We start from the raw sequence: 26947 nt of genomic DNA, 5'->3' as shown, positions 1-26947 counted from the left end.
CTTGACATTCAACGGCATTACCATCACCGAATCCCCCACCATCAACATCCTGGGGGGTCACCATTAACCAGAAACTTAACTGGACCAGCCACATAAATACTGTGGCAATAAGAGCTGATCAGAGGGTGGATATTCTGCAGCGAGTGTTTCACCTCCTGGCTCCCCAAAGCCTTTCCACCGTCTACAAGGCACAAGTAAGGAGTGTGATGGAATACTCTCCACATACCTGGATGAGTGCAGCTCCAACAACACTCAAGAAGCTCGACACCATCCAGGACAAAGCAGCCCGCTTGATTGGCACTCCATCCACCACCTTAAACATTCACTCCCTCCACCACTGGCACACTGTGGCTGCGGTGTGTACCATCTACAAGATGCACTGCAGCAACTCACCAAAGCTTCTTCGGCAGCACCTCCCAAATCCCCGACCTTTACCACCTAGAAGGACAAGGACAGCAGGCGCATGGGAACACCACCACCTCCAAGTTCCCCTCCAAGCCCTCCAAGCTACACACCATCCTGACTTAGAAGTATATCGCCGATCCTTCATCGCCGCTGGGTCAAAATCCTGGAACTCCCTCCTGAACAGCGCTGTGGGAGTACCTTCACCACACGGACACAGCGGTTCAAGGCGGCTCACCACCACCTTCTCAAGGGCAACTAAGGATGGGAAATAAATGCTGGCCTTGCCCAGATCCCATGAACAAATTTTTTAAAAGTCTCGAAAACTCCAATTTTCCTAGCATCCACAGACTTTTTGGGAAGAGAGTTCCAAATTAGTGTCATCTGCAAACTTGGATATACAAGTCTCTGGGCTAGATTTTCAGTTGCTTGCGCCAGCAGTTAGCGCCTTAAGAGAAGTGATTTTCGGGCGCTATGCGTGTAGCGCCCGGGCGCAGCGCAGTTTGCGCCCCGCCCCAAATTAAGTTGCCCGTTAGCGCCGGCGCAAAGTTTAGCGGCCGCCCGGATGCGCGCGCAGAAAATGACGTCACATCCTCGTGCAACGCCCTTTGGCCGCCCCGAATACAAACTTCAGTTGGACCGCCCGATTGTGCGGCTGGCGTCCAGTGCGTTTGTAAAATGGAACGCAACACACCTCCTCCTCCTCCTCCTCCTCCTCCTCCTCCTCCGTCATCTTCTTCGTCTTTTCCCCCCCAGACTCTGCCTTTGCAAAAAACACATGCACCCGTCCCCTTTAAGAGCTCACTGGCACCAGAGTGTCTGCCGTGCGCTGCGCCCGAGCTCGGGTGTTGCGCTCTGCACCGCCGAAAGATAGTAGTGGAACGCCTCTTTTAGCGCTCCACCAACCTCTTAGGGCGAAGCCACTGAATTTCCGGCAACGGGGCGCTACTTTGGGGCGGCCGCTAACTTCGGGCGGGCGCTAAGGTTAGCGCCCCAAAACTGTCTATACTGAAAATCTAGGCCTCTATTCCTTCGTACAAGGACCCAGTCATACTGTAGAATTTTGAATTGACTCAACATAAAAATCATTTAAAGTCAACGGCCTAGAAATTCAGTATAGCCACTTTTGGGGCGGAAAAGTCGGGCGGCCGCTAAAGTTTGCACCCGGCGCAAAGTCGAGGCCACTTCGCCGATATTCAGTAGCTTCGCCCTAAGAGTTTGCTCGAGCGCTAAAACTGGCGTTACACAACTATCTTTAGGCGCAAAGCCGGCGGTGCTGAGCTAAACCGCCGAGGCCGGGCGCAGCGCAGGTGCGGTCATTTCTTGATTGACAGCAGACACCCTGGCACCGGCCAGCTCTTAAAGGGGGAAGGGTCGAGTTCGTCTGCTGCCGCGCCCTGGACACTGCAGCCCTCCAGCTAGGCCTAAACACTGCTGCTGAACCGGAATAGCGCCGGGAAAGATGCAGAAGGCCCGTGAACGAGCGCAGCGCTTCACTGGCCATGATTTGAGGGTGCTGGTTAGGGCTTTGGAGAGGAGACGCAAACTCTTGTTCCCGGACAGTGGCAAGAAGCCTGCCACCAGCATCTACAGGAAAGGCTGGAGGGAGGTCGCCCACAGGGTCACATCCAATAGCGAGGTCCCCAGGAACGCTGTCCAATGCCGGAAAAAGTTCAATGACCTCACAAGGATTGTCAGGGTGAGTCCCCTTTCCAGTGTCCTCCTCATCCTTGCATGTGCACCTCACATTGGGCCAGAAATTCCAGGCCAGAAGCGTGAGTACGGTCGGGTTACTCACGCATCTGGCCGTTGGAAATGCCGGCGTTCAGCAGGAACAGCGCATGCGGGGAACGCTGGCATTTCCAGACCCGAGGTCTATTCACAGCGCGTGCGACTGCACAGGCAGTGCTTGCGCAATGAACTTTGTAGATTTCACTGATGGATTCAGTGAGGGTAAGTCCCTAGAACTTGCACTTAAAAAAAGCAAGTGTAAAGTTGTTCATTGGCTGGGGAAGGAGATATATTTTATGGAGGAGCTTATGAAATGCAATATTTAGGTTTGGGAAAGGGAGGGAAGTTATTTTAAGAAATTTTAACTAAGTTTTAAACTTTAATTTTTTTTTTTAAACGGGTTTTCAGAACGGTAGGTAGAAGGAGCAATTGTGGCTGTGTGAATGGAATGTGAGAATGAGTTATGTATGTATGTCCACATATATTCCTTTACGTATATGTATGTATGTTTTATATTCCTTTACTAATGTGTATGAATGTATATTTTTAATTATGATTTTCCAATAAGTTACTTTCTCTGAAAGTCATAATTAAATAATACATTCATACACATAAGTAAAGGAATATATACATAACACGCAAAGGAATATATACAGACATACATACTTTCAGAAGCTCCACGATAAGAAATATCTTCCTCCGCAGCCTCTGGAGCAACTGTACCCATGCTTTTTTCATGTGTAAGTTGTAATGACTGGACCTCACTGAAAGCATTAATGAAAGCGGCGAATTATACTGCGCACGCGCTGCCTGTGCAGTCGCACGCGTTCTGCCTCTGAACCCCTTCGTTCAGAGGACAGGAAATGCCGGTTTTCCCCACATGCACTGTGCTTGCTGAAAACCGGCATTTCATCCGGCCAGATGCGTAAGTACCCCGACCGTACTAGCGCATTTGGAAGGGAATTATTGGGCCAACATTTTACATGTCAATAAAATAAAAAATTTAACAATTGCACAACTTGCCCCCTCGCATCTGCGACTGAGGGTCCAAGGAGGTGCATTGCGCAAGAGGTCATCATCGTACGTATCCTCACACTGTTCCCTTTGGGGAACTGTATGAAGTGGTGGAAGGATTTATGGCCGTGATTAACGCTCATTCCGTGACCGTAACCATCTTTGAACCAGCCATTAGGGTGGTTAGTCCTATGGCGGGAGGGTTTTACGGGCTCCCACAACCCATCTGAGGGGGGGGGGGGGGGCCACCAACACCCACGGACGCAAGCATCCCGCTGGATGTCCACCCAGAATTTAAAGTTGGAGCTCCGACTCCACTTGCCGGGACTGTCTGGAGTGGGGTTCAAAACCCTACTCCTTCTGGCCCAGCGGCGGGGATGCTTACTGCTACGCAAAAGGCCCACTCCGCACAAAAGGTGACACCCATACGTTTCCTGCGCCTTTTCCCTCCCCGTGACTGGAGCCCTATGCTGCCATTTCACGTTGCTAATTGGATTGGGCCTTTGTCATAGCGGTAGGATCCCCGCCGCTGGGCCAGATCAGGGTAGGGTTTCGAACCCCGCTCCAGACAGTCCCGGCAAGTGGAGTCGGAGCTCCGGCTCTAAATTCTGGGTTGACATCCAATGGGATATTTGCGTCCGTGGGTGTGGGTGGCCCCCCCTCCTTGTATAGCTTGTGGGAGCCCGTAAAACCCTCCCGCCATAGGACTAACCACCCTAATGGCTGGTTCAAAGATGGTTACGGTCACGGAATGAGCGTTAATCATGGCCATAAATCCTTCCACCACTTCATACAGTTCCCCAAAGGGAACAGTGTGAAGACACGTATGACGACGACATTGCTAAATAAATAAATGGAATTAAAAAAATTCTTTTAGGGCTTTTAAAAGTCTTTAAATTGCTTTAATTCTCTTTAAAACTACTTCAGATTACTCAAAATAATGTAAACATTTAAAAAAGTTTATGAAAGTTACCAAAATCTTCAAAAAACTTCCAAAAACCTATTTAAACTGCTGCTTTGCATGTAAAAATGGTTAGCAGCTTGACAGAAACATTGGGGGCGTGTCCAGTGAAACTGAGACCTCAAGGGGCGTGTCTCACTTGCACTGCACGCTCCTGACTTCGCGCTGGCTGCACTCCTGGGCGGCGTGACGTCATACGCTGCCCGGGATTCTTCTTCTGGAAACACCAATTCCAGGCGTCCCTGGAGCTGATCGGCAGTAGTGCGGGGTAAGTGTAAATACGGGGCTTGCACGCGCTGCAAGCCCCGTTCTGGAATTTCTGGGCCATTATGGGCAAAGGGACCTAAAAGCCCTAATGGCCAGCCCTCATCCAGCAGCTATGGGACTGGCATGAACATCAATTGCACATTCTGCACTTTACACACTGGCCAAGCTATTCGACCATGGGAGGCAGTGCACACAAGATCAGGGCACCACACTGGCCAAGCTATTCGCCCATGGGAGGCAGTGCACACAAGATCAGGGCACCACACTGGCCAAGCTATTCGACCATGGGAGGCAGTGCACACAAGATCAGGGCACCACACTGTACTTAGAGGCCGTCCTTTCTCTTGCAGGCCAAGCTGGCACACAATCAGAAGAGCCGGACTGTGACCGGGGGAGGCCGTCCCCAGATCCAGCAGCTCAGTGACCTGGAAGAGCGCGTGGGTAGCCTCATGGGTGCCTGGGTGATTGGCCCCGTTGCATCTGGAGATGCCGACCCTGTTCTGGGCACCAATGGTAAGGACATCACCTTTTGGACCTCTCTCGTCCCACTTGCGCTTCGGATCTACATCCTTTGCCACTGTCCGACCAATGCGCTGAATGCCACCACTCATGCCTCCCTCGCTGACGCCCTCTCCTCACTCTAAAGCTACTCTTGTGCCTTCCTGCTTTCAGCTGGTGAGGAGGAGGTCCCTGAAGCTGCCAGTGACAGCCCCTCGGAAGAGGAGGAGGAGGAGGAGGAAGAGGAAGAGGAAGGCGGCCCATCAGGGGAACCCTCAGCCGTGCCAGGGGATGCCAATGGAGGGGACACGTCTTCCCTGGAGGAGAGCCAGGGGGAAGTGTCGGAGGGGAGTGTAGCTCCTGTGCCCAGTGGCGTGCAGCAACGCGGGAAGGGTCGGGCAGCTCGGCGGTCTTCTTCCCAGAGGGGGGAAGGGTCGCAGGGGAGTGTAGTTGCTGGGCCCAGTGGCATCCAGCAACGCAGGAAGGGTCGGGCAGCTCGGCGGCCTTCTCCCCAGAGGGAGAGTCCGGCCTCCAGTCCGGAGGCGGTCCTCGCCAAGGAGGTGCGCCTCCTCGATCAAATGTCCGTGGACTCGGATCGCCGGCACACCAAGTTCATGGGGGTTGTGGCACGGTTGCCTGAGGCCATCGAGTCCCTGGCTCATAGTGTGGCCGATTTCGGCGCCTCACAGGCCAGGAGTTTCGAGCAATTCGAAGCAGCACACGCCGCGAGTCGGGCCGAATTCGGGGCAGCACAGGCTGCGAGTCGGGCCGAATTCGGGGCAGCACAGGCAGCGAGTTGGGCGGAATTCGGGGCAGCTCACGCAGCGAGTGGCCAGGTGATCAGTGGTGCCGTGCAGTCACTGGCTTGTCTGATGCGGGCACAGACCAGGGCAGTACGAGCACTCACTGCTGCCACACTCGCTATGTCAGCCAGGCATCGCCAGGGCACCCGCCGCGCTGCAGCAGCACAGCGGTCTGTCCTTCAGCAGATTGCTGTGCATGCTGCAGTGCTGGCCCGGGCGAGTGCCAGTGTCTCAGGTGAGCAGCGAGCGCCTGCCATCGCCAGCTTGCCCCCATTCCTGCAGCCGCCATTCCCCTCCCCCAGTGGAGCTGCAACGAGCTGCTGGAGAGACTGCTGCTGCCCAGCCACAGCTGCAGCAGTCACCAGCCGGCCCCTCGAGGGCCAGAGCTCGTCTGAGCCGACCCCCAAGGGCATCTGCCATCACTCCATGTGCCCCTCAGGAGCCTTCCCCCAGCCTTGCAGCAGCCACTGGGCACACTTTGAGGAGGAGCAGCAGGGCGGCCAGGGGCCGCAAAAGGCTGGACAAGGAATCGCCCTCGCGGGCCACAAAGTAGAGGGTGTGGGCAAATGTGTTTTTATATGGGGATGGTTGTTTTTATATGGGGATGGTTGTTTTTATATGGGGATGGTTGTTTTTGTAAGGCCGAGGATGAAGGCCATTTTTGTGGAAATGTTTTGTTATTCCTCCCCAGGTTGTGGGAGTGAGTCATGTGTGTGATTGTTTTTTGGGGGTGTTGTCTGTTTTTGGGTTTCATGTGGGAAGGGCCCTGAGTTTGTTCAATAAAGCATTTTATTTATTCAGCTTGTCCATGTTTGATGTTTGAAGTGGTTGTTGCCTTAACCGGCTGAGGGCTTGCGGAGCGGCTGCATTCAGGTCCCTTCATTGCCACAAGCCATTCCCTGACAGGGGGCCTAGAAGTGACGTTCAATAAGCCGCCGACGGGCGGCCCTTGGACCTTGTGTCTCCCTCCTGGGCTGGTACTCCTCCTCCTCCTCCTCCTCCTCCTCCTGCTCCTCCTCCTGAGGTGGTGCTCCAGCGTGAGGTGGCAGTGCCTGAGTCCTGTGGATAGCCAGGTTGTGCAGCATGCAGCAAACGACCACGACCTGGGAGACTCTCTCTGGCGAATACTGCAGAGATCCGCCGGAACGATCCAGGCAGCGGAACCGTTGCTTGAGGACGCCAATCGTTTGTTCTATGATGTTCCTAGTGGCTTGATGGCTTTCGCTGTATGCCTCCTCAGCAGGAGTCCTGGGCGCGCAGAGCGGGGTCATGAGCCAGGTACACAAAGGATAGCCTTTGTCCCCGATAAGCCATCCTCTTGGGGGAGGCTGTGCCTGGAACATGTCAGCCACAGTAGTCTGTCGCAGGATAAATGCCTCGTGGCTGCTGCCTGGAAAGCGGGCATTGACAGCTAGGATGCGCTGCCTGTGGTCACACATCAGCTGTACATTGAGGGAATGGTAGCCCTTCCGGTTGCGGTAATCCTCGGCATTGTCGATAGGTGCCCGCAAAGCCACATGCGTGCAGTCAATGGCGCCCTGCACCATGGGGAAGCCCGCTATTCTTGCAAATCCCACTGCATGCTGCTGCTGCTTCTCCAGGGTCATGGGGAAGGAGATGAATTGGTGTCTCCTTCTGAAAAGGGCATTGGTCACCTGGCGGATGCAGCGATGCACGGCGAACTGGGAGATGTTAGCAATGTCCCCAGCAGCGGCTTGGAAGGAGCCGCTTGCATAGAAGTCCAGAGCCACCGTGACCTTCACTTCCACCGACAGAGACGCCCTGCACCTCAGCTGTGGACGCAGATCTCTCTGAAGCAGCTGGCAGATCTCTGCAACCACCTCCCTTCTGAAGCGCAGCCTCCTAACACACTGCGCGGCAGGCATGGTGAGATAGGACACCTGCTGGCGGTATTCCCTGAGTGGGTAAGGCCTACATTGCCGACGCCTGTTGCCCCCTCTGCGTCTAGCCAGGGCTGCCCCTCTCACACAGCGTCTGCGAGCCCTTCGCACATAATGCTGAAACTGAGGGTTGGCACCCCATGCAGCCCCCATAATATACTGGCAAACAATGACCTCACAATGAAGGTGAATTGCCAAGCTCTGGCCTGAAGCCAAAAATACCTCTCCTATGTTGGGCCAAAGCAGTAAGCTCTCTTCCTTGGTCTCTGTCCATAAATCCGTTGCACAAGAGTGATTGCTGCAAAATGGCTGGCCTTTACAGTTCAGGGTAAGTGCCCTTTAATTTGCGCTCCCCGCGGCCCGCATGGCCTCTGCTGCGTTCCATTTCACAGTTCTTAGGACCGCCACGCCCACATTGGGCGGGCGCGACTGAAGTTCCGGATTGGGGCGCACAAAGGGCGTTGCACGAGGAAATGACGTCATAATCTGCGCGCGCAGCTGAGCGCGCGCAAACACTTTGCGCCGGCGCTAAATGTCTACTGAAGTTGGGCGTAGGCGCAGATCGCGCTGCGCCCGGCCGCACTCGAGATCTACTCCTCCTAAGGCGCTAACGGCTGGCGCACGCAACTGAATTTCTAGGCCAACGTATAATCTGATGTTACTCTTCTATGGTTCTTAGCTCCAGCCAGCTCTGTGCAGAGGTTGGATGACACCATTTCCGCGGCAGTATAATCATAACTGTGTAAAGTGAACTTGGAAACTACCAGGGTGTTCACTGTAAAATAAAATGTTTAAAACTTTTTGATGTTAGCAAAGAGCTGACTTTGTTTTTAGCTACATCAACAGTTGACGGGTCACGGAAAGCTACTGAGCAGAGTTGTGTGCATTTGTAAACGTACGTGCACACTCGGCTTTTTTTGCGACCAGAGATGGATGCAGAGCTGGCAGTATAACTCAGTTCTGCCGGCTGAAAAAACGAACAGAATTGTACAGCCCACGTTTCACTGGGAAGAATGAAAGTATTTGGATTAAACACAACACCTGGCACGAGAGGCCTGCGTATCCAGAAGGGCAGTCACAGATCTCGATCTGATGCGCACGATCTCTAGTTGCATGAGTTTCATCTTCCTCCATCGCAATCTCCATCGAGATATTAGAAATCCTGGCAAAGTGAGGACAGGCATTCAACGTAAATTTTCGACAAACCCTTTTTGATGCATGATGTGAATCACTGGGTAACATTGCTTAATAAAATGTAGGTACAGGAAACTCTCATTTAAATGGCACCTAAATACAGGAAACTCTTTTTTATCCGGCACCGACGGGACCGGCGTGGTGCCGGTTGATCAAAAAGTCCGGATTACAGAGAGGTATACTTGCCAAGGTACGAGAGCCCCGTACACGGCCACAGGTGCAGGACCCCGGTTACAGGGCACTTGTGCAGGAACCCCGGTTACACGGCCACAGATCCAGGAGTCCCTGTTGCACGGCCACAGGTGCAGGAACCCCGGTTACACGGCCACAGATCCGGGAACCCCGGTTACACGGCCACAGATCCAGGAACCCCGGTTACACGGCCACAGATCCAGGAGTCCCTGTTGCACGGCCACAGGTGCAGGAACCCCGGTTACACGGCCACAGATCCAGGAGTCCCTGTTGCACGGCCACAGGTGCAGGAACCCCGGTTACACGGCCACAGATCCAGGAACCCCGGTTACACGGCCACAGGTGCAGGAACCCCGGTTACGCGGCCACAGATCCAGGAACCCCGGTTACGCGGCCACAGATCTAGGAACCCCGGTTACACGGCCACTAATATGAAGTAAAACTTACCTGAACCTACTCCTGAATTTTGCCGGTTAAGAGAGATTTTGGTTATTTAGGTGCCGGTTAAAAGAGAGTTTCCGGAATTCTCTATTAACCGGCAAAATTCATACTCGAAAACAACACCTCAATAACCGGAAATGTTGCCGAGTCCGAGTCTCCCGCGGTGGCCGAGTTAGTCAGTGGGGGTAGTTCTCCAAACTGCCACTACTCGGCTTCTTGGCGCTGTCGGAAGTCATTAGTTATGGATTCCCCTCAACTGGCAGTCCTGTACTTATCATCAAGCATCTTCCAACATCCATTTAACACAACATTCTGTAGGTGAGCACCCAATTACTCTATACTACACATTTTTAATTTTTTTAAATTTTTGTTTGTTAAAAATAGCCTCGGTAGATAACCCTCTCCGTCATCCGGAATTTTTAATCAACCGGCACCATCCCGGTCCCGTCGGTGCCAGATACCAAAGACTTTCCTGTACTTATATTCCGCAGCTTATTTCTCAAAATAAATGACAAGAAGCATTAAACACATGGGGGGTCGATTTTCACTGCCATCGCCTGGCGTTAACGGAGCATTAATGAAATAATATGGGCCGCTGCCTCGTCGTGACCCCTCCACGATCGCGACCTTCCCCCCCTCTCTGCAACTTACCTTGCTGGTGGCCACCCCAGCCTGGTGTCGAGGCCAGAATCCAGTGAGCTGCCTCGGGGCGCCTGTTTGGCGCCCCCTGCAGCTCACCTGCCATATTTTAACGAGACTGGGGCTTCAAAATCGCTGGGTGGGAGGGCGCTGTTCGCTGCTGGAACAGGCGGCTGACCAGCACACTCCGCCGGGTCCCTCGCTCCAAAAGTCAAAATCAACCCTATTGTCACTTGCCAACTCCAGAGAGGTGTCCCGCCTGTCGTATCCGTTGCAGCAGGGAGAACAAACAGCAAAAGTGAAATAAAACTGTCCCGACTTCACGGGATCGTGGGAGTGACTTCGAAGCCAGAACCTCATCTCTTGCATAAGCCATGTCCATTAAAAGTCTGTCAACTTTGTTTTCCCTGATTATTAATTTAGCTGAATCCATTAGATCGCTGCTTTGTAATCGCTCCTACGCATGAATGGTTTTCAATGTATTCCACATTTTGTCACATAACAAGTTGATTTAATGAGGGCATGTTTTACAAAATTTAATCCTAGTGCCTACTGAGCACACAAAAAGGACTGCCGAATTTGCACTGCGACATCAAGGGGCAAAACCGCAAGAGTTCCCATGGCCCTATATTTGTTCCAGTAAGACTTCCTGTGCGAATGTCCTGATGAAATGTCAGACCCCAAAACATGAATCCGTTCCGATGCTGACCGACTTGCTGCGCATTTTTGGGGGGGAAATTTGGTGGCGCCCCTTTTGGGGCACTAATTTTGCTACTTTTAGCGCCCCAGCGCTGTAAATTAACCCAAGCAGTAGGCGGGGCGCTACTGGAAGCGTTCCCCCTCCTTCCTGGGGCGTTACCATTGAATATCGCGGTGCTACATGCAACAGCGCTAATGGGAGGCGCAAAGCAACCCAATTTTTCCCTCTTTTGGGTTTCCAGCATTTGTAGAGTTTCTTTTTATCTCTAATACAAAAAGCAAAATACTGCGGATGCTGGAAATCTGAAATAAAAACAGAAAATGCTGGAAATACTCAGCGGGTCAGGCAGCTTCTGTGGAAAGAAACAGAGTTAACGTTTCAGGTCGATGACCCTTCATCAGAACTGGAAAAAGCTGGAGATGGAACAGATTTTTAAGCAAGTGTAGGGGCAGGGAAAGGGGGGAGGGGAGGAAAGAACAAAAGGGAAGGTCTGTGATAGGATGGAAGGCAGGAGAGATTAAGAGACATTAACAGATATTCAAGGCAAAAGGAGATGGTAATGGGACAAGTTAAGAAACAAAAGATGGCTCTAGATGAAGTGTAAATGGCAGAATGAAAGACGGCTGCCATGTGGGAGAGAGAAAAAAATATATTATAAATAAAATAAATGAAAAAAAAGAGTAGGGCAGAGGTTATGGTCTGAAATTGTTGAACTCTATGTTGAGTCCAGAAGGCTGTAAAGTGCCTAATCGAAAGATGAGGTGCTGTTCCTCGAGCTTACGCTGAGCTTCAGTGGAACAGTGTAATAGGCCGAGAACGGTGAGGTCTGAGTGGGAGTGGAGCGGAGAATTAAAGTGACAGGCGACCGGAAGCTCGGGGTCACCCTTACGGACTGAATGGCAGTGTTCCGCAAAGCGGTCATCCAATCTGTGTTTGGTCTCCCCAATGTAGAGGAGACCACATCGTGAGCAGCGAATACAGTATACTAAATTGCAAGAAGTACAAGTAAACCGCTGTTTCACCTGGAAGGAGTGTTTGGGGCTGATAGAGGAGTGGACCCTTCGGAATGCTGAAAGGGGAGATGAGGGGAAGATGTGTTTGGTGGTGGGATCACGCTGGAGGTGGCGGAGGATGATCCATTGAATGTGGAGGTGGGGTGAAAGGTGAGGACAAGGGGAACCCTATCGTGGTTCCGGGAGGGAGGGGAAGGGGTGAGAGCAGAAGTGTAGGAAATAGAACGGACATGGTCAAGGGCCGTGTCAACCACGGTAGAGGGGAATCCTCGGTTGAGGAAAAAGGAAGACATGTCGGAAGCACTGATATGGAAGGTGGCATCATCAGAGCAGATGTGGCGGAGACGGAGAAACTGGGAGAATGGAATAGAGTCCTTACAGGAGGCAGGGTGGGAGGAAGTGTAGTCCAGGTAGCTGTGGGAGTCAGTGGGCTTGTAGTGAATGATTGTCAATAGCCTATCCCCAGAGATGGAGACAGAGAAGTCGAGGAAGGGAAGGAAAAAGTCGGAGATGGACCATGTGAAGGTGAGGGAAGGGTGGAAAATGGAGGCAAAGTGAATGAAATTGTCTAGTTCGGGGCGAGAGCAGGAAACGGCACTGATACAGTCATCAATGTACTGGAAAAAGAGGTGAGGGAGGGGACCTGAGTAGGACTGGAACAAAGAATGTTCCACATATCCCACGAAAAGGCAGGCATAGCTGGGACCCATGCGGGTTCCCATAGCAACACCTTTAATTTGGAGGAAGTGGAGTCAAAGGAGAAGTTGTTCAATGTGAGAACAAGTTCAGCCAGGCGGAGGAGGGTGGTGGTGGATGGGGATTGGTTGGGCCTCTGTTCAAGGAAGAAGCGGAGCGCCCTCAGGCCATCCTGGTGGGGGATGGAGGTGTAGAGGGATTGGACATCCATGGTGAAAAGGAGGCGGTTGGGGCCAGGAAACTGGAAACTGTTAAAGTGACGGAGGGCGTCGGAAGAGTCGCGGATGTAGGTGGGAACCCGCATGGTTTTTTGCTTTCCAATTCCAGTTTTTCTTCCCTCCCTATTGACTCTATACTTAGGTTCCCACCCCCTGCCAAGCTAGTTTAAACTCTCCCCAACAGCACGAGCAAACCCTCCCGTGAGGATATTTTGCTTTGCACCATCTCTTAATGTCTCTTAATCTCTCCTGCCTTCCATCTAGAGCCATCTTTTGTTTCTTAACCTGTCCCATTACCATCTCCTTTTGCCTTGAATATCTGTTAATGTCTCTTAATCTCTCCTGCCTTCCATCCTATCACAGACCTTCCCTCCCCCCTTTCCCTGCCCCTGCACTTGCTTAAAAACCTGTTCCATCTCCAGCTTTTTCCAGTTCTGACGAAGGGTCATCGACCTGAAACGTTAACTCTGTTTCTCTCTCCACAGATGCTGCCTGACTTGCTGAGTATTTCCAACGCTTTCTGTTTTTATTTCTTTTCATCTCTGTTCGGCGTATTTATTGGTAATGAACGATCAGAGTCATTCTAAGGCCAAAGGTTTTGCTCAACTGAACCGGCCAATGGTACTGACCAAAAAGGTTTATATTGACAGTACATTAAATTAAACTTTGTGACAGTCAGTCAGTGTGGTAACTGCGACTGCCAAGTACTCATTCAAATCGAGCAATTCCAATGTAAGTCCTCTCTGTACGACTCTTGATCCTGCTGCCGGAATGACAAACTCACTTTTAACTGGTTTATTTCCTACTGATGCAGTGGTAACAATGGTAACCAAGTCATGCACACTGCAGCTTCTACTTTAAGCACACAAGTAACAGTTTCACTTTCTTTTTTTCCCTTCGCCTCACACTGAAAGCCATCACCTTGGTAAAAACCGCATTCACTGCGACCTAATTACATTCCTTACCTGCTCTGCTGGAGACCATTGCCGTAGGAAGCTTTAATCAGGATGTATTCGACGTTGCTGAGTGCGGACATGAAGTCGCTATGTGTGACGGGCTTGTCAGAGACTGAATTGAAATACTTCCATTCATGCTGTCAAAATAAAAGGCGATTACAGCACTTCAAACACCATTAACCAGACAAGAGATCAAACCACACTCTGCACTCGTCCCGCCGATCGCTGAAGAGCTTTATACTCAAAGAGAAGCAGGTTCCCCTTTTGATCATCACTGCTTTGACAAAGCTGAGAAAGGGTTGACCTGCCGAGTTAGGCAACTGCATTCGAATTCAGGAGCGCTTATAAAAAGTTGCCCGCGACGCATCTTAAAAGTTGATTTGAACAAGTTAGGGGATAATTCTTACTTTCAGCAGGGCCATAAAACTGGCAGAGGGAAGGCTGGCATACCCCGGCTGATTGTCCTTTCCATTGAAGGGGCGGCCAATCTACTTCTGCCAGTTTTACAACCCCTGCCGGAAGTGAAAATTAGCCCCCTCCCCCAATGATCCCCCCCTGAAGGTGTGTGGCTGCGCACCAATGGCGCGGTCCCGCGCAGACCGCTCACCAGTGCTGCCTCTGGAAGAGATACCGCGCAGCAAATTTAACAGGCCCCGCGCAGGGAAAAAACAGTTGCCCACCCCCCATCTTTCTTTTTCTTTTTTAAGACTCGGGATGGCACAACATTTCACAATCCTTCAGTACCTTGCCCAAGTGGTTATTCTCTATGTCCGAGTCTAGAGAGTGAGTGTTAGCAGGCTATTTTGCTGTGGGAAAAGGGCACTTTAGCGAACCTCTAATCATCAACCTAATAGAGGTCTTTATAATTATGAAAGGTTTTGATAGAGTGGATACTGAGAGAATGTTTCCACTTGTGGGGAAGAGCATAACTAGAGGACATCAACATAAGATAGTCACCAAGAAATCCAATAGGGAATTCAGAAGGAACTTCTTTACCTAAAGAGTGGTGAGAATGTGGAACTCGCTACCACAGGGAGTGGTTCAAGCGAATAGTATAGATTCATTTAAGGGGAGGCTAAACAAGCATATGAGGGAGAAGGGAATAGAGGGTTATGCTGATAGATTTAGATGAGGAAAGACGGGAGGAGGCTCGTGTGGAGCATAAACGCCGGCATGGCCTGTTTCTGTGCCGTATAGCCTATGCAATTCTATGTCCTGACCAAATGTACACACACATGCACACACATCAGATTTTCCAACAGAGGTACGAGAGTGAGATCAGGAATGGGAAAAAGCTTGGCGAACTTTTCTTCTCCGCAGTGCACAGATACCAACTCCAATTGTACTGCCCACACCTTTGACACAGCAGAGATAACTCAACACAGATGAGGATCAAACCCGGGACATGTCTGGTATGCGTGGCTTAGCTCCACACTAGGTGTAGCCCACAGAGCCGCCGGACAGGCTTGGATTAAACCTTATGAGAGTTCTTATGTTTGGGGCGACACAAAGGCCTAGAAATTGAGTTTGCGCTGCGCCAGGGCTTTAGCGCCGGAAGTTAGCGCCGGCGCTAAGTCCCTTTGCGCGCGCCAAAAATTCAGTAGCGCTGCGCCCAAACGGCTGCCGGCGCTACTGAAGGGTTTTAGCGCCTGAAAACTGGCGCAACGCGCCGCATTGCGGCGCTGCGGCGCCCGCTGCGGTGCGGCAGGCTCGGGAAGTGCAGGCCTCCTCCTTCTGTTAAGGAGGAGCTGCCTGCACCCGGCCGCGGCCCGCGCAAATCTCTTCAAAAATGAGCCCGGCACCTCGGACAAGTGCCGGGCTTGCATCTGTTCCGGGGGGTGGGGGGGGGGGGGGAGAAGTCCGGGGAGGGAGCTGCGGGCAGGCGGCCGGCGGGAAAGCGGCCGGCCGCCGCGCCTCCTTAAAGCGCCGGCGCAGACTCCGGCAACACTCGTTTGCCGGAGACTTAGTTGCGGTTGCCACTGGCGAGGCGGCCGCAACTGAATTTCGGCTTGGGGCCGGGTTACCACGGCAACCGGGACGCTGCGCACACCGATGACGTCATCGGTGCCGGCGCAGCGCTACCGGTCTACCGCCGCGGAAGGGCGCCAGGCAATTTAGGAGCCGGCGCCAATTGCAGTGCTAGGCCCTCTAGCGCCGCAAAATCGGTGCTAAGGGCACTGAATTTCTAGGCCAAACTGTTTTAAAAAGCGTTAAACCACAAATAATCTAGGCATCTCCACGAAATATTTACTCTACTTCAGGGAGATGATGTGACAAAAAGGACACTGGGGGGCATGGGGGGGAAACTTTCACAGCAACATCAGTGCAATCACGTGATAGTTCCAAAACTCATGCTTTAAATGATCAGTGTCTTACAAACTGGGCCCACTGACTCTATTAGACCCAGTACCTGTAGTTACGTTCCTCATGGCCTGTACTTAACAGCGTGTTGAAATAAGTGTTCACAGATCAACACTTCAACATTTAGGAGGCTCTTCTTCCAGCAATTAATTTCTGTATTGCGCATTTTTTTTACATTAAATAGACTTGAATCCATAACGCGGCCATTAATTTTACTATATTTTAAACCTTTGATGGTGGCTCAAATGTACCACAGAAAGAAAAAAAAACATTTAACCCAATGATAAAACTACAGGAGAGGAGAGTGTAAGAGCCCAAGGGCTGGATTTTCATTGAGGAGGCGTGTAGGAGGCGGGACTACAACTTTCGGGGTTGTAGTCCCATCTCCATCGAGTTGTGGCCAACCCACGCGATTTTCACTTGATTGACCTTGTTGAGCCCGTCCACCGGGCTCAGCAGGTCAATTAAGGGCCACCCAGCAACAGGTGACATCACAGATTGACATTTCATCTGTCAAAAGCTTTTGACAGATGAAATATCAGCGTTTGACAGCTGTTTGAAGCTGTCAAACACTGACAATCTGTACTCCGTAATTCCTTCCTCTCAGACTGATTTAGAGATCTCTCCAGAACAGAAAGCTGAATGCTACAACTTTTGACAGCTCGCGGCCATTCTGCTTTCTGTGCCGGTGAGATGAGGGACTCCTGAGACCTGAAGGAAGGAAGGCTGTTAAGGTAAGTAAATGTAAGTAAAACTTCTTTAAACACTTTACACACACCAAACACACTTACCTCTGAACTCATACACCCATCACTCACCTGAACACCGGACATCTCGAACCCTCCAAGCCCTTCAGTCCGATGGCCCGCCTCACTAACTCGGCGTGGTTTGGAGCCGTCGGGAATCCCACACTTCAGAAATAAAAATAGGGATTAGGCTAAAAACTGCCTGTTAACTACCTGTTAACAGGCAGTTAATTGGCACTAATCCCCTTCCCGCCTCGGGGTGGCGGGTCCCAGCATAGGTCGGGTATCCGCCTCCTTTGAAATTGGCATGGAGGTGGGCTGGGGGCGGGATGGGTTCGTGCCCCCCCCCCCGATTTTGAGATTTTAACCCCCCACACACCTCCACGGCCCAATGAAAATCCTGTCCCAAGTGTTCCGTGCTCCTTGATCTGTGGCTCTAAACGGTCTTTTTCTCAGAGGGAGTAACGGTCTCACGTCACGGCTGTGAATGCAGCCACTGAGATATGTCGGGATTCTCTGCACCATGTATTTGGGCACTGGATCCCATTCAAGTTGTAGTTTATCAAATTGTAGCTGGAACCAAAAGTATACATTTTAGAAAGTTTTTGTTAGAAAATAAAATGAAGGCAGCAAATTGAGAGAAGCTATCCTTCACAGAAGATATCCAATTCTGCAAAAGTAATTTTCTTCTTAAAAAATGAAAAAAAAACACGGGCAGTGAAATATATCAATTCCTGAAGGATGCCTCATTAAATACAAAATTCAGCAAGTAGAACAGGGGCAAGGGCAAGAAGCACCGGGCTAGGCACTAATCAGCCACACATTAATGCTCCCAATCTGATAGAATAGTGAGCTGGTAGAAAGCTGGCAGCTCGAATTGGAAGGCCAGATATAGGCCACTGCTATCATTATATCATTAAGCTATATTCTAAGCCGAGAACGCCAGATCTTTCTCCCCTTAAAATCCAGTGCTATCTTTTCGTAGGCTTCATTATACACCCTTAGCTAAATTCTATTACCATCAAATTGCAACAAAAAAAAACAACCAAAATAAATTACCCTTAAGTGAAACATGAATATTCATGAGTGTTATGGAAACTTAAAACTCACAAAACTTATTTTCTAAATAGCAGTAAGTTAGAGGTCCCATGCAATGCGAAATGTATTATCAAGGTCATACATCTATGGTAACTGAATAAGTCAAATTATGTTTTTACTACAAGGCTTTTTGGGATGTTTGGAGATCCAGGGGGCGATTTTCTGACGCTGGAGGAGGCGGGTTTGGAGTCGGGAAAGACGGGAAAATTCGAATCACTGAGGTCAGGTCAGAAACCCGACTCCAAGCCGCCTCCATGGGATTTTGCTGGTGCCGGTTTTGGCAGTCGGGAAACACTCCCGCCTCCAGCTGGCCATAGTGTTAATTAACTACTGCAAATGCTTGTTAAGGGCCTCTCTAAGCCTATTTTGAGAGGCCCTCGTGAATTTACCATAATTTCGGCGTGCTTCACGCAACTTCTGAACCACACCAGGTAAACCTGGCGGGTTGACTCGTGGGTGGCCTCCTCACTGCTGCAGGTCTAACAAGACCTCGTTCACTGCAGCAAGGATTACTTGTAGGTGCTAGACCTTGGGCTAGATTTTCAGTTGCTTGCGCCAGCAGTTAGCGCCTTAAGAGAAGTGATTTTCGGGCGTTATGCGTGTAGCGCCTGGGCGCAGTGCAGTTTGCGCCCCGCCCCAAATTAAGTTGCCCGTTAGCGCCGGCGCAAAGTTTAGCGGCCGCCCGGATGCGCGCGCAGAAAATGACGTCACATCCTCGTGCAACGCCCTTTGGCCGCCCCGAATCCAAACTTCAGTCGGACCGCCCCATTGTGCGCCTGGCGTCCAGAGCGTTTGTAAAATGGAACGCAACACACCCTGGGGAGCGCAAATTAAAGGGCACTCGTACAAAAGGCACACTGAATGTGTTGTGTGGAAGTAAGCTGCGTGTTGTTCTGAACGGTCTATTCCTCCTCCTCCTCCTCCTCCTCCTCCTCCTCCTCCTCCTCCTCCTCCTCCTCCTCCTCCGACTTTGCATTTGAAAAAAAAATACATGCACCCTTCCCCTTTAAGAGCTCACTGGCACCAGAGTGTCTGCCGTGCGCTGCGCCCGAGCTCGGGTGTTGCGCTCTCCACCGCCGGCTTAGCGCCTAAAGATACTAGTGGAACGCCTCTTTTAGCGCTCCACCAACCTCTTAGGGCGAAGCCACTGAATTTCCGGCAACGGGGCGCTACTTTGGGGCGGGCGATAACTTCGGGCGGGCGCTAAGCTTAGCGCCCCAAAACTGTCTATACTGAAAATCTAGCCCCTTGTCTTTAAAAGGTCTCTGAGCAGTTTTAGAAGGCCTTCTGAAGTCAGAGGTGCTACAGCTTGACTCCATCAACTGTGGGACCTCCTGGGAAGAACCTCGCCCCGCTTACAATGAGCACTTCCCCAGAGGGGGCAGCTGCAAGCAGAATGGGAAACATTCATTTCCTTTCACCTTGGACCTCAGATGAGGCTGAGGAGGAGGAGGAGCAGGAGGAGGAGGAGCAGGAGGAGGAGGTCAGAGCGCTGATGTTTCGACCAGCTGCAGTGGCAGCACGCGAGCACATGGCTGCCAGGGATGCAAGGGATTAACTTATCATGGCCAGATTTGTATAGGTTGGCCAAGTTGGCACATGTCCTTGGCTCCATGCCAGGACTTCATTGACAATGGACGATTCTCTGGCCTCCTTTCAGTCAGGCCACCAACCTGACACCGCAAGTGTGGCATTGCCTGCAATGTGGAGCTGCCTAAGGCTAAGTAACAGATGGCATAATGCCAACATTTTGGCATCAAATCATGTTAATGCTTTCCAACAGGGATGATATTTCATCAATACACAGAAACAGTCTCCCAATCTGCACACAGATCTGGAGGTTATATCCCTTGCCAGCTGTACCCACACAGGTTTCTTTGGCAGGCCTCTTCCTCCCAGATGAATGGAAGAGCACCTCCATGCTAGCTGTCACCCCCTCCAACAACATTTGCAGCGCCTCATCCAAGAGCCTCGGGTAGGCCCTTGCCTTGGAATTGGACATAGTGGTTTCTCAAAAGATGTTGGAGGTGGTGCAGGAGGCGCAGAAATGCTGTGGAATGAGCCAAGGGAGCAAGAAGCCGTAAAATCAGACTGGAAAAGTGCTGTCAACAGAGGTGAGTTTCAGTCCCAAAACACGAATTGAGCAAGGCATCCCACACCTCTGAAATCAAGTGGCCAATCATGGGAAAATCTCAATTTTTTGAAAACTATCAGTGGAGGTGAGTTTCTGACACATCCAAGCTGAAACCCGCCTCCATCTCGCCTCCAGTAAGAAAATCGCCCCCCAAGTTTCACAATTCTATTCAGATTTTCATGAAAAGTGTAAATCAATTGATTATTAATTTATGGTCCTTTATCTATGCACTTAATTTTTTAGCTCTTATCTTTTAAGCACTGGATAAATGTACTGTACATAGTGTGAGGTAGGTACCTGGCATATAGCAACACTGGGGGACATGGTGGGGTTTAGTGACCCCAGAGTTTGGAATGACTGGGGTGTGAATGAGGAATCTGCAAGTGAAGTGAGCGTTCGGAGCTGTTGCAGCATAGGGGCGGGCTTTGGGACTCGGTAGTGTTTGGGGTGAGAGAGTCTCAGGGTTAACATCATGGGGCAGGGGTCTTGGAATTCGGCAGCACCGCGAGATGGGAGACGCAGGGGCCAATTTGTATTACCACCAATGGCCGGGGACGGGGCAGCGGTGCTCTGGAAATCACGGTGCTTAACTTAACCACCCTGTTCCCAACCCTGATTAGCCAGCCACCATTTTCAACCAGTTCTGGAAACTGGGCTATTTCAGGTGGGCACATCATTAAAGTATACAAATCAGAGATACATGATGCTAACAAGATGAGGAAAGAATCACTTGTATTGCTTTCAGTTTATGAGTTCTGTAGTTAAAATCTTAGAATTAAACAACCTACAAATGCAATGCTTGTAGAATGTCAACAAATCTGTGAGGCGATAAACTGTTGTCATATAAAACATTCTTGGACCAGTCGATCGTGCTGTGGAACTTTTCTGAGTCCTTGGTATGTTGCACTAATATTACCTAAGGTACAACCAAGAATGAAGGTCATGAAGAAGGTGATGCAATGGCGTTTTAGCTGAGCTTACAAAGCAAAACCATTGGAATGTGAGATTGGGAGGTGAGAAATCTGGAGGATTGAGCGCGACTGACTGCCTCGTGTGCATCTTCCGTGGCAAAGCAACCTTCGTAATTTCAATGTTGGCCGTGAGTGTGTAACAGTTAACTTTTAATAAGTGTTTGACTCTGTGTCCAAGAATTCATCCTTGGCAAATAGGCAATATAGTGTTATAAAATTTACAATCCTAACACTATGATGTACTGTACATAGGATCCCAATGTAATTTTCAGCTACCAATGGGCTGGAGCATGTGCTGTGCAAATATTAGGTGCAGAGCGGCCTAACCAGTGGCACTTAACTTAAGGCCTCACAAAAACTGATTTTAACCTAATAACACCCCCTCCCCCGCACCCACCAATGGGTTAGGTTAAAATTGAGGCTGGTACTTTTCCATTTAAAAAAATTATTTCTATGGGGTCAGGAGGAGCACCAATGTTCCTGCTGGCACACCAAAAATATTTACGCCCACTGCTGGTTCCTCCCGTGATTGCATCCCACCCCCCCACCTCCACCCCCGCCCCCGCCCCGCCCTTAAGCTCTAACTTCCGGCTCAGCTCCATGGTGCAGCCGCCGAGTTTCGTGCCCACACCATCAGAATGGCTCAGGTCACTTGTCAAGGAGCATTGGGTGGGCACTGCAATTGCTTCACAAACCATTCACCTGATGTCTACCTATAATAAAAATCAGCCCCCCGAGTTTGCTCACAGGGCGGGTGGTGAGGAGTTCTTGGCTGTTCCAGCACATGGAGGGGATGGAAGTACAGGAAACTTTGTGCTATCCGGCACCGACGGGACCGAGCTGCTGCCGTTCCCTCAAAACTGCCGGACACTCCAGAGCTAATGTTGAAACATACGGAGATGAAAACCCTGTTGCAACAGCCTCTAAACAGTCGGCAAGCGTCTCTGTAGCGTCTCTAGCCGAAGCTGTTGCTTAGCTACAGATGTTGCAGAGCTTGACTGTTCAAAAAAAGCAAAGAAAAGAAACGAAAAGAATAAAAACTGCTCCTGATTTTTGCCGGTGGCTCAAGCTTGCCGGACGGTTCGCCTCCGGATAACACAAACTCTTTGGTATCCGGCACCAACGGGACCGGGATGGTGCCGGTTGATCGAAAATTCCGGATGACGGAGAGGGTTATCTACCGAGGCTATTTTTAACAAACAAAAATAAAAAAATCAAGAAATGTGCAGTATACAGTAATTGGGTACTCACCTACAGAATGTTGTGTTAAATGGATGGTGGAAGATGCTTGATTAAGTACAGTACTGCCAGTTGAGGGTAATGCAATGCAATGATTACCAGCAGCGTGGGAGACACACAGTACCCCTGTAAAATGGCAGATCAGAAGAGACTACCGGCAGCGCGGGAGAGTCAGACTCCTGTTACAGGGGTACAGGTAGACTACCCTTTATCCGGACTTCCGAAAACCGAAACCCTCTAAAAACCGAAGGTTTTTTCGTTCAGCGTAAGTCGTACGACTTACGCTGAACGAAAAAACCTTCGGTTTTTAGAGGGTTCCGGTTGCGGAAGTTCGGATAAAGGGTAAGTCGTGCGCACGACCCCCCGCCGACCCCCCCCGCCGAGACAACCGCCGACCCCGCCAGCCCCGACAACCGCCGACCCCGCCAGCCCCGGCAACCGCCGACCCCCCCCGCGGACCCCGCCGGCCCCGACAACCGCCGACCCCGCCAGCCCCGACAACCGCCGACCCCGCCAGCCCCGACAACCGCCGACCCCCCCGCGGACCCCGCCAGCCCCGACATCCGCCGACCCCCCCGCGTACCCCGCCGGCCCCGACCCCCGCCGACCCCGACTGACTTACGCTGAGCGTCAGCGTAAGTCGTGCGCACGACCCCCCGCCGACCCCCCCCGCCGACCCACCTTCCGAAATCCGAAATTCTCCTTTATCCGAAACTCGGCTGGTCCCGAGGTTTTCGGATAAAGGATAGTCTACCTGTATTGAGGTGTTCCGACTTCCGACAGCGCCAAGAAGCCGAGTAGTGGCAGTTTGGAGAACTACCCCCACTGACTAACTCGGCCACCGCGGGAGACTCGGACTCTGCAACATTGCCGGTTATTGAGGTGTTGTTTTTGGAGTGAGAATTTTGCCGGTTAATAGAGAATTCCGGATATTTATGTGCCGTTTAAACGAGAGTTTCCTGCAATAGATGGTTGTAGCTCAAACTCTGGCCACACTGGAGGGGGCCTCCTCAAGTCTGCCAGTACTGATGGGAGGTGTGCCTGGGACCCGGCAGCATTAGGGGCAGGTGGGCCAAGAGCCATGGTCAACAAGCCTGTAGTTCCGCCCCAATCTGCTAGTGGGCCCTCGGGTTCAAAGCCACTTCCCACACTAAATGTTCTTCAGGACCTTCATGCCTGAATCCGATGGGCAAAGTTTTACACGGGGAGTACAAATCTGTAATGCCGTTGTTGCATTTGCAAAGATAATCCAGAGACCGTAAGCAGAGTTCAGTTCATGTTGCTTTTTTAATGGCTGCCACACACACACACTCCCAGGCAAAAGCAATCGGATACCTATACACAATACAATGATAACAGCACTATCAAACTCCATGTGCTCAGGCCAAGGCAATCGAGTACCTATCACCAATGTCAGACATAAGTGTATTTAGAGCTGAAAAGATTCCCAGAGGGGCTTGGAGCAGAGAAATGGGGAGAATTATGGGAATGAGTTGAAAATAAAGACTTGCATTTCTATAGCGCCTTTCACGACCTCAGGGTGTCCGAAAGTGCTTTACAGCCGATGAAGTACTTTTGAAGTGTAGTCACTGTTGTAATGTAGGAAACGCAGTAGCCAATTGCACACAGCAAGCTCCCACAAACAGCAATGTGATAATCAGCTGATAATCTGTTTTTGTTATGTTGATTGAGGGATAGATATTGGCCAGGATACCTCCCCTGCTCTTCTTCGAAATAGTGCCATGGGATCTTTTACGTCCACCTGAGAGAGCAGACGGGGCCTCGGTTTAACATCTTATCCGAAAGATGGCACCTCTGACCGTGCAGCACTCCCTCAGCACTGCACTGGAGTGTCAGCTTAAATTTTTGTGCTCAGGATACGGGCAGAGATTTGGCAGATGGAATACAATACTGGAAAGTGTGAGGTTATGCACTTTGGCAGGAAAAATCATAGAGCAAGTTATTATCTTAATGGCAAGAAACTGGAAAGTACTGTAGTACAAAGGGATCTGGGGGTCCTGGTGCACGAAACTCAAAAAGTTAGTATGCAGGTGCAGCAAGTGATCAAGAAGGCCAATGGAATGTTGGCTTTTATTGCTAGGGGGATGGAATATAAAAACAGGGAGGTATTGCTGCAGTTGTACAAGGTATTGGTGAGACCGCACCTGGAATACTGCATACAGTTTTGGTGTCCATACTTAAGAAAAGACATACTTGCTCTCGAGTCAGTACAAAGAAGGTTCACTCGGTTAATCCCGGGGATGAGGGGGTGGTCATATGAGGAGAGGTTGAGTAGATTGGGACTCTACTCATTGGAGTTCAGAAGAATGAGAGGCGATCTTATTGAAACATATAAGATTGTGAAAGGGCTTGATCGGGTGGGTGCGGTGAGGATGTTCCCAATGATGGGTGAAACTAGAACTAAGGGGCATAATCTTAAAATAAGGGGCTGCTCTTTCAAAACTGAGATGAGGAGAAACTTCTTCACTCAGAGGGTGGTAGGTTTGTGGAATTTGCTGCCCCAGAAAGCTGTGGAAGCTACATCATTAAATAAATTTAAAACAGAAATAGATAGTTTCCTAGAAGTAAAGGGAATTAAGGGTTACGGGGAGCGGGCAGGAAATTGGACATGAGTCTAGGTTCGGAATGGTCATGGCCCTGTGGGTAGTGGAGTGGGCCCAGGGGCTGTGTAGCCTGGTTCTGCTCCTACTGTGTTCTAATTCTGTGTTAGATTTCAGGAGATGGTTTTATTCCTGTTCCTGGCTGGGGTGGAGATCGCCTTTACAGAAGGTAAGTACTGTAGAAAATATAGGGACAGCGTGATCTCCTGGAAGAATTTCGATCGCCTAGATGGGTCGGAGAGGAATTTCCCAGATTTTTTTCTCCCAAATTGGCCATTGGGTCTTTATCTGGTTTTTCGCCTCTCCCGGGAGATCACATGGGTTCGGGTGGATGCACAGTGATAGAAGATTTGAGGTTAGGATCAGATCAGCCATGATCTTATTGAATGGTGGAGCAGGCTCGAGGGGCCGATTGGCCTACTCCTGCTCCTATTTCTTATGTTCTATGTTCTTATTTGGGACTGAGATGAGGAGAAATTTCTTCACTCAGAGGGTGGTGAACCTGTGGAATTCTCTACCACAGAAGGCTGTGGAGGCCAAGTCACTGAATATATTTAAGAAGGAGATAGATAGATTTGTAGACACAAAAGGCATCAAGGGGTATGGGGAGAGAGCGGGAATATGGTATTGAGATAGAGGATCAGCCATGATCATGTTGAATGGCGGAGCAGGCTCGAATGGCCTACTCCTGCTCCTATTTTTCTATGCTTCTAAGTCTCTGGAGTGGGACGTGAACCCACAACCTCCTGAATCAGAGGCAAGGGTGCTATCCACTGAGCCACGGCTGACTCTGTTGAGGGTGGAACGAGGGGCCTGGGAAGAAGACGTGAGAGCTGAAGAATGCGTGGAGTTGGGGTGGGCGGAACAGGTCGGAGTGGCCCTGAAATGAAGCACAGCAGGCTGGGAATGGTGCACAGCAGTTTAGAATGGGCCACAAGCCTGAGGGCCTAGGCCCAACAAAGAGGTTAGGCCTCAGCGTGCAAAACAGAAATTGGGCAATTCTGTTTTAAGTAAGTTTTTTAACTTATGTCACTTATGCTGTGAATATTTTTTCTAACCTAGTTGCTGTCGAGAGGCTAATGGGAAACTTAAAAAAGTGTTCTGAGCTATTCGATTGGTTCGCCTTCCCCCTTTCTAAGAAATTGGCACATGGCCAAATTTCAATTAAATTCTGAATCACAATGAATAAATGTGCATATTAGCCAGTCAGGCAGAAGATGTTTTAATTGAATTTCAATCTCATTGAAAACAATTTGCATATTAGCCAATCAGGTGAAAAAAGTTTGAATTGAGATGGGGAATACGGTGATACAGAAATTAGCACCAATTACAAGGTGAGCTTGAAGTCAAATATTGTCATTAAAAGAGTCGGAAGTTGGGAGAAATTTCTTTACACAGAGGGCTGCTAAAAATATGGAATGCTTTGCTCCACTGAGTGGTTGAGGCAAAGACCATTGCCCCTCTCGGTGTCAGCTGTGGCTCAGCTCTCTCGTCTCTGATTCAGAAGGTTGTGGGTTCAAGTCCCACTCCAGGGACTTGAGCACATAAAGCTAGATTGACACTCCAGTGCAGCGCTGAGGGAGTGCTGCACTGTCGGTGGTGCCGTCCTTCGGATGAGATATTTAACCGAGGCCCCGTCTGCTCTCTCAGGTGGACGTAAAAGATCCCATTATTTCGAAGACGAGCAGGGGTTGTTTTCCCCGGTGTCCTGGCCAATATTTATCCCTCAATCAACATAACAAAAACAGATTATCTGGTCATTATAGTGTAATACCCACTGGAAATGTTATGTACGCTAAGTATGGTTATCAATCTTTAACTTAGACACTGTATTATCATTGTTATAAATCCCTGGGTTAAAGTTGCCCATGTGAAGGTACGGCAAGAACTTTTAAGGACACAATGTGACTAAGAGCAGACTTTCCATAATTCTGCACCAGTATCAACTGTTGCAGACAGTGAGGCTGCGCAGTCTCCAGGCAGAAACCCCAGGAGGAAGGGGTGGAGTCGGGTTTCTCGAGCGGGAAACGCGAGCGACTGGAAGAAAAGAGGGCAGGAGCTCTGAAAAGAGGGCTCAGGAGGCAAATGGCTGCCGCATCCCGTCCCGGGCTTCCAAACTCGGCCGCCGCCCTTCGTATTAGTAGCTCTGCA

At 50.5% G+C, this 26947-nt stretch overlaps 1 protein-coding gene across 1 annotated transcript in view; it reads right to left on the bottom strand.

Moving 5' to 3' along the window:
- lama1 (laminin, alpha 1) overlaps window positions 1-26947 on the bottom strand; it is a 406389-nt gene that overhangs the window by 130184 nt on the left and 249258 nt on the right. Inside the window, exons 27-28 of the mRNA XM_085992396.1 lie at window positions 13636-13763; window positions 8619-8739 (exon numbers count right to left, since the gene is read on the bottom strand). Coding sequence (XP_085848522.1) covers window positions 8619-8739; window positions 13636-13763 — 249 coding nt within the window. The remainder of the gene's footprint in view (window positions 1-8618; window positions 8740-13635; window positions 13764-26947) is intronic.

Source organism: Somniosus microcephalus, chromosome 7, assembly GCF_052327205.1.
Source record: "Somniosus microcephalus isolate GS21.2 chromosome 7, FLI_Smic_1.0, whole genome shotgun sequence".
NCBI classification, from domain to species: domain Eukaryota; kingdom Metazoa; phylum Chordata; class Chondrichthyes; order Squaliformes; family Somniosidae; genus Somniosus; species Somniosus microcephalus.
This window is presented reverse-complemented; position numbering and strand designations above follow the sequence as displayed.